The sequence below is a fragment of the Centruroides sculpturatus genome, unplaced genomic scaffold (assembly GCF_000671375.1).
Source record: "Centruroides sculpturatus isolate CEXI.00-Female unplaced genomic scaffold, Cexi_2.0 scaffold101, whole genome shotgun sequence".
Lineage (NCBI taxonomy): Eukaryota > Metazoa > Arthropoda > Arachnida > Scorpiones > Buthidae > Centruroides > Centruroides sculpturatus.
Genome location: NW_019384361.1, coordinates 498,431 through 506,738, shown reverse-complemented (window position 1 = coordinate 506,738; position 8,308 = coordinate 498,431). Strand labels below are relative to the sequence as shown.

General features: G+C 32.6%; 2 protein-coding genes across 2 annotated transcripts in view; one reads left to right on the top strand and one right to left on the bottom strand.

The window, feature by feature from the left end:
• The window catches only part of LOC111641173 (putative phospholipase B-like 2), a 21,499-nt gene extending 15,604 nt beyond the window's left edge, over positions 1-5,895 (bottom strand). Inside the window, exons 1-3 of the mRNA XM_023387299.1 lie at positions 5,706-5,895; positions 2,144-2,387; positions 894-988 (exon numbers count right to left, since the gene is read on the bottom strand). Of these exons, the coding sequence (XP_023243067.1) occupies positions 894-988; positions 2,144-2,387; positions 5,706-5,875 (509 nt within the window). The 5' untranslated portion in view covers positions 5,876-5,895. The remainder of the gene's footprint in view (positions 1-893; positions 989-2,143; positions 2,388-5,705) is intronic.
• A 1,795-nt stretch (positions 5,896-7,690) lies between these two features.
• Positions 7,691-8,308, top strand: part of LOC111641008 — a 6,591-nt gene continuing 5,973 nt past the window's right edge. The window contains exon 1 of the mRNA XM_023387117.1: positions 7,691-7,876. Within this exon, the coding sequence (XP_023242885.1) occupies positions 7,697-7,876 (180 nt within the window). The 5' untranslated portion in view covers positions 7,691-7,696. The remainder of the gene's footprint in view (positions 7,877-8,308) is intronic.

The window sequence follows — 8,308 nt, the reverse complement described above, 5'->3', positions numbered from 1 at the left end:
GGTTGAAAGTACAGCCACTGATTGGTCAGCAGACAATTACGCCACACGGCATGATTTGCATAAGACTATGGCTTGGGAATCACAGATTTGCATAATGTTATCGCTGGTGATCGCTAATTGGTCGGCTGGGAATCACGCCACATCACATTTGCATAGTGCTACGGTTCAGTAAGCACTAATTGGTCATCGAGCTCGATGTGGACACTATAAAAAGGTTAAGTTGAATGTGTCGCAAGGTGTTCTCTCGAACCTGTTTAGCGTATTGTTCAACAATAAATGTGAATTCGTCTTCATGGAAATATAAGACATCCCCCTGAAAATAAGACCTAGTGCATTTTTTACAGCAAAAATTAATATAAGACACTGTCTTATTTTCGGGGAAACACGGTAGTTAAAACGCGTTCTAACTAAAAACGGGTTTTGACTATAACATATATATATATATACATATATATAGCTTATATATTTCTTTTGTGACAATTACATTATAAAATCATAAAAAGCGAACAAATTGCTGCTATACAGTAATATTGAACGCTGTAATATACCAATTTTCTTAATGTATTTTATTTGCATACAGACATGTACTATATCAAACAACAAAGAATGTTATTTTCTGGTTTCTTCAAAAATCAAAACAATATTCTTAAATGAAAACATAAAGTTAAAATAATAAAGATCAAAACATTCATGATTTTCTTCTGTAAATTATTCCACATAAATATATTTTGAATATAATGTTATGTGCTAACAATAAAACTTAAATTCATACTTAATTAAAAATTTAAAATTTAGAAATAAAACAAGAAAACAGATAACATTATTTTATTCATTAAATTATTATTACCATGTATTTCAATTGACAAGAAATTTTTAATTGCTGAAAAACTTACATAACTCCCATAACATTAGGTCTTGTATCAGGCAAAGATGGAGTTCGTTTATATCCGTCCTGTAAACCTTTCACTTGCTCCAGTATTAATGCAACCTGAAATAAAACTTTTGATGCTATTACATGGAATATTTTGTAAGATTAAACATAATAATTCATCTGCTTAGATATAAAATATTTTCCGGAGACTACGCATAAAAGCTCAGACACAAGACAAGTAAAATTAAAACAATAATGAGAGTAAACGATTGCTCTAATCTTTGGCGACATAGATAATTAATAAAGGAAATTAGTTCGGACCATCTTTAACTTTGATTATCGTCTTAATTTTTTTCTAATGTGCATCGGCGTAAGGTGAATGTTACGTAGAAACTATAAAAATCCGCATTCTGATTATGCTGACAGTTTGTGTTAATACGTGTTATGACGTGTCATCATGTTACATCATGACACAGAAGATTTGAAAACATTGCTTCACATTGCTGTGTTGCCAGAATAGTTGTCATGAAACTCCAAAAGCCGGTGTCGCTCTTGAGTCTATGGTTGAACGTATTTATGTTTCTCTGAAAAACTGTTCGTTTGAGGAAATGGATATTATTCAACTACTGAATGAACTTGAAGAGGATGACATTTTGTTCCCGACGGTTGCAAAATTAGTGCAACATAATTGAAGAAATTAGTTACATTCAATAAATGCTGATGGGTCAGTATTTGATGAATTTCATCATCTAATCCCTCAACTTCTGGCCGATAAAGAGCAAGAGCGATGCTTAATTAAATGTTTCTGACAGCTGACGAAAATCTAAACGGTTCGATCTGCATGTTAAATGAGTATTACATGTTTTATCATGTAACACGTGGCAGCACACTGACTTATACCCATGTATCAGTCTACGTCAGTAGATGACACATTAAATTTACATAAATGCTGTGATAAAAATGTAAGAATCGGTTTTCTCTTTAACACGTCATAAAACGTAATAATGCGTGTTAACACAAATGTTAATGTAATCCGAATGTGGCCTAATAGAAACATTACGACTACGGTCAAAGAATTTAGAAAGCAAAAAACTATATTGTCATTTTGCTTTCTAAATTCTCACATTTAATCAAGTGTTTTCCTCGGTGTTCAATTTCAAAATTATTTTACAATTATTTACATTAAATACATTTTGATATATGAACAAGTAGGAAGAATAATGAACGTAAATGTAATTATTATACAGTATTTTAATATTGAAATTTACTTACATGATTCCAATAGAAATTTGTTCTGTTTCTTTCAATATTTTTATTCATGAAATCCATGTTTATTTGTAAGAAAGTCTTAAGTTTATCGCAGTATTCTTTTTCGTTTTTGCAATAGTTTAGATACAAATTGTTCCAGTGTTTAGAAATGAGATCAGTTGTTAAATATCCTTCGACCAAACCTGCGGCATAAGCTTGGAAAGAATCCGAATACAGTGGATTGGTGTGAACTTCCAAATACGACCATCTGCAAAAGTTATAAAAGTTATCGTTTATTCCGTAAACTGTAATCTAATAATTAATAAAAAAATTAATTTTAATTTTATAGACAAATTACTTATTAGATAATTTTCACTGTATTGTATACAAACATGTTGAATAGCTTTTATGTAAATATTCGATTTGAATCTCTAATGAAAATCTATACTAATATATTAAATTTTAATATAATTATATTTTTATTTTCGATAAACCATTACTAAAACTGAAAATACTAAGATATAGTATATAAAAATATTAATAGTATAAAATTTAAGACTTTGGCCTATATTTTGAATAAATAATTTAAAAATAACAATTCATTTAAATCTTTTTATTGAAGATATCTGCAACAACAGCCCTCAGGAACCAACCAATTACAGTAAATATTTTTATTTACTACTAGTCAAAATTTATTGAACAAATTGTAGAAGTACTACGCAGACATTTAAAAAATTAAAGAATTAAAACCGAGGTATCGTTTTATTTAATTATATTCATTAATTAAATAAAAATTATTACGTCATAGGCCTAAACTATAAACTATATACTGTAATACAATCAATTTCCTGACTGCGCGCACATAGAAAGAAAAAAACTTAATTAAATAATGGAACAAGGCTATAATAATTGTAGTATGCATACAAGAAAGAAAAAGTACGAATTTAATAAATATTGATCATGTAAATACTAATTTCTATATTGAAATATAAAAACATTATTTTTAAACTTTTATCATATTTTACGGCCACGTCTTTCAGTAATAATTTGGCTTTGCTTTGAAATATACATTTTATAATTTACATTTCATACGTATGTATGTTATATCCCAGGGCTTCCCAAACTGTGCGTCGCGACGCCCTGGGGAGTCGCGGCGCTATCATAGGGGAGTCGCGAGACGATACCCACCGGTCGTCTGCACACGACGTAATGAGTGAGTGCGCTGCGCATGCGTCTCATCACCCCGCTTCTCCAATTTCCCGCTCTTTCGTTTAGTCTTTTGTTTTCGTCGATTACAAGCATTGAAGAATCAGTGTTTTGATTTCAAGTGTGTTCTATTTAAATTGCGCATTGTAAAATGGATAACTTTATTCAAATAAATAGAAAACGTGTTGAAGACTCAGGAAAGAGTACAAAGGAAACTGTAGAAAAACGAAAAAAATACAGAAAATATGATGACCAATATTTAGATTTTGGATTTACTTACGTTAGCAAAGGAAATGTGGAACTACCCCAATGTGTTGTTTGTCATAAGGTGCTGGCAGCTGAAAGTATGCTTCCTAATAAATTGAAACGTCATTTAGAAACAGTTCACAGTAATTTACAAGGAAAACCGCGAGATTTTTTTGCAAGAAAATTGCGAGAACTGAAACATCAGTCGACATCCTTGTTTTCCAGAGCATCTATTTCCTCCAAAGCACTGCTCGCCTCTTATAAGGTCGCTCACCGTATTGCCAAATGCAAGAAACCACACACGATTGCTGAAGATCTTATTTTACCTGCAGCGATTGATATGGTATCAGTAATGATTGGAGAATCGGCGGCTAAAGAAATAAAAAATATTCCTCTTTCTAACAATACGATTAGTCGTCGCATTCATGACATAGCTGAAGACATTAATGAGCAAATTGTGGAAAAACTTTCTGGTTTATATGCCATTCAACTGGATGAAGCGACAGACAGTAATAACGACGCTCAATTAATATGTTACGTGCGGTACATGGAAGGAGCAAATGTATGTGAGGATTTGTTATTTTGCAAAGAAATGACTGATACCGGGAAGGCTAGTGATTTGTTTGCGATCATAGATTCATACATGAAAGAAAATAACATTCAATGGGAGAACTGTGTTGGTGTGTGTACAGATGGAGCTCGCGCGATGTCAGGGCAATATGGAGGACTTCAAGCTCTCATTAAAACCAAGGCACCAAATGCAAAATGGACACATTGCGTCATACATAGGGAGGCCCTGGCTACAAAAAATATTTCACCTGAATTAAATCTTGTGATTGATATAATTATTAAAGTGGTAAACTTTATAAAAACAAGACCCGTGAAGGCAAGATTTTTCCGAAAGCTTTGTGAAGATTTGGGTGCCGAGCATACATCTTTACTTTATTACTGTAACTCTCGTTGGTTGTCGAGAGGTAACGTACTCTCACGTGTATACGAATTAAAACATGAGTTGTACACGTATTTATTGATAGAATCTCATCGTGACGCAGAAAAGTTTAAAGATACTGACTTCTTAATAAAACTGGCGTATCTTTGCGACATATTTGAGAAATTAAATGTCCTTAATAAATCGCTGCAGGGAAACGAAACGCATATACTGCAACTGGCTGATAAAATTGCAGCGTTTAAAAAAAAGTTGCTGTTGTGGAAAAGAAAAATAGAAGAGGAGCATGGAAATACTGACTGTTTTCCTGTTTTAAATGGCTTTCTGCAAGAAAAATCTATTCAAAATCTGGAGCCAAGTTTGCAATTGATATTTATCCAACACTTATCAGCACTAAGCACCCATTTTGATACATATTTTCCAAATAATGTAAATCAATACGACTGGATTAGAGACCCATTCCAATCGATCCCAACCCCATCTACACTTTCAACAGTCGAGGAAGAACAGCTATTAGAACTATCTTGTGATACGAGCCTAAAACTTCGATTTGATAAAGACAAACTATTTCAATTTTGGAGCAATGTATCCCAAGAATATCCTGCTATCAGTACTACAGCTTTGAAGGTTCTTTTACCGTTTACTACATCGTACTTGTGTGAAACTGGCTTTTCTGCAGTTGCAGTAATCAAGTCGAAATACAGGTCACAAATAAATTTAGAAAAAGAAATGAGAGTAGCGATTTCAAAACTTCAGCCCCGATTTGAGAAGTTATGCTCAGAAAAGCAAGCTCATCCTTCTCATTAATTGTACTATTATGTTTTCTAATAAATAATAATTATTAAGATTTTATATTCTTTGGAGTTTTCTTTGAATAATGAAGTAATTTTAATGTCTGCTAGAGCTACACGCAGGTATCTTCTTTTAGAAGGGCGTCGCAAAAAAATTACAGAAAGTAAAGGGACTCATAATATAAAAAAGATTGGGAACCCCTGTTATATCCAATTACTATCGAATGCATCGGCTACTACAGCTTCTTCAACAAACGCTTGTATTTGCAAAATTCAACTGTGATCTTTTCCATCTTTACTATGGAATTTACTCGACGTTTCGATACAGTTGAATATCGTGTAATTGAATGCACGTGTCTATGTGAATGTAAATAAAACGTGTTGAAATTTCACTTACCCTGTCGTAAATATTCCATCCTTAAAATTTGCCCAAGCTACTGAATTATTGATGATAAAATCTTTAATAAAAAATTTTCTTGCTCCTTCATCCCAAATAACTGATGCGTTTTTCTCATGTAAACATGATACGTATATAGGTAGCAACACAGCAAATATTATTACCTTCATCTTATCCTTTAAAAATGTTTCCAAACTCAGTATATGTTATTTCAAAACTAACTATTAGGTCTATCAAAATTATCGAAGTAATCTGCGATCTATTTAGATAATTTTTGATAATTGAGACATAGTTCAGACATACATTTGATGGAATGGACTATGAATTCAAATTATCAATTTTCGGCACGTAGACATGTTACTTTCGAAATTAAATTTTATAATTTACTATGTTAGAAATGATTTTAAATCCCAATTGAAAGTTTATCAATGTTTTGTAATTCGTATATTAAAGAAAAATGATCTCATTTGAATAAATTTTGAAAAGTTTGTATTTAATTAAAACAATAGTCATTACAACTGTTAACAGACTTTTGGGTCTTTGCTTTATAGTTTCAGAATATAGACTACTTGATATTCAAGCAAACCAAATTCATTGGAGTTTTTAAATAGTTATTTTTACATTAAGTTTATAAATTTTTCTAAAAATAAATATCTTTGATTAGAGAGCGTGCATCTTATCATTTTATGCTAATGAGTTCATTATTACATTACTTAAGGTATAATGAACTCATACAGCGGGCTGGCGACGTGGAGATTTCCGAGTTTTCTCCATGTCTGTAACGCCTGAATAGGGGCCATTCCCTTTAAGGATCTCCCGGAAGGCATTCTTTCCCCGCGCGCGTGGCCATTCCATCTATAAGGCCGGCTCATCAGACGCCTAGTGTTCATAATCTCGCTCTCTCCGAGTTTAGAGCCCATATGTGCCGAACAGTCCATATCAACCGAGCAACGAACGAAAGAAGAAAAAAACTTATAATAGCTCGACTTAAATCTTTAGTGGGTTTTGTTGTTTATAGTTTCTAAGAGTTTAGTGATCTATTGGAGTTTAATAGCTTTTATTTTTTTTTTAAAGTAGTAAAGTAATTAAACAATTTTTAAAATAAACATTTTAAAGAACAATAAAAACGTTCATAAATAATGAAAAAATTCTACAAATGACAAAAAGCACACCTCATAACAGACCTTTTCTTATAGATTTGCTGGATTAGCGTTGTATCCTCCCTGTTGTCGACTGACCACAATTTACATAATAGTAAAATTACATAACGTTTATAGGGGTAGTTTCCCTTAAAAGACCACTCGTAAGGCACATTTCCTCTATTGGCATATCGCCATCGTATTGAATGTCGGTATCTAAAACCATCAATCAATATAATGACACTGAAAAAATCGTTTGCTTTTTAGTGGCTGATAAGCCACTTAGTTGACAAGATGGCCCTGATTTCCGGGGACTGTCTCGGGTTTTCTCTGTGTTTAATATTTAATTGTAGAATCATTCTTTGAATAGAGCAACACGCCAATATATCACCAAGTTATAGATTAAATAACAACCAAAGTTCAATCAGTTTTAGACCTTACCAGGCTCACCCTCACTGATTCTGAAATGTGTTCCCGGTTGGATTTTAAATGTTATGGTCAACCTAACTTAGTTTCAATTTTTTTTTCGCATAGCATATGAGCTACTCAAAAAATAATGTGAGAATCGGGAGTTTATTAATTAATTAGCATGAGAAATATATTTAGTTTTTTCGAATTGTTTATCAAAAAGGAAGACACATTCGACACTTTCTATGAAAGAAGGAAATCAACTTCCTTTCCCACAGGACTTTATCGGTAATTCTGACCACCATCTGTATTTTTACCCCCTCTACACGTCATCGTGCATCCGTTGTAACCGCGGATCATTTCATGCCATTAGTCAGAGAGCCCGATAAAAGGGTAGTTTTTCCGCCATTCGAGGCAGTCCATAAAAATTTGGGAAAGTGCCATATGATACCGGCATTCCTCGAAAATTACGACCTGCCATACAAGAAGCATCTCTTCGTCCATAAGATCTCTTCGACATATTTTAACTTGTGCGCATACGGACAAAAAGAAAGATTGTCCCGACGAGTTTATCCTCCATCTCCCGTACACCTCCGAAGACTACTGACCGACTTACATCGTAGGGTAGTACGATTTATATCATACTTGTAAACACTCTCTCTCTCGCGAGAAATAGATAGGTTTTGTTACTCTCGTGATTAAGTTAATAAATGTTATTCTCTCCATATATCTGTGTATACTTTGTTAACCTTTGTTAAATCTTGTTAGTTAATATATATCGTAAAGTCTTTGCAAATCCGCACTTAAAATGTAAATTTTAATATTGGCGGTAGACTATCACACAGCTTTAGCCAATGATTTCACTTTATTCTATTACTATAGATGCATTTCGGTCCTTTTCTAAAAAAGGTCCCTCTTCAGTACTATAAAATACAAAAGTTTACATAAACTTTTTCTGCAAGTAAATATTTAACATAACAATAAATATTTTAGTATTACAATACCATTTGAGTACACAGTTTTATTTATACATCCCTTCAGCACTTTCATCTTGAG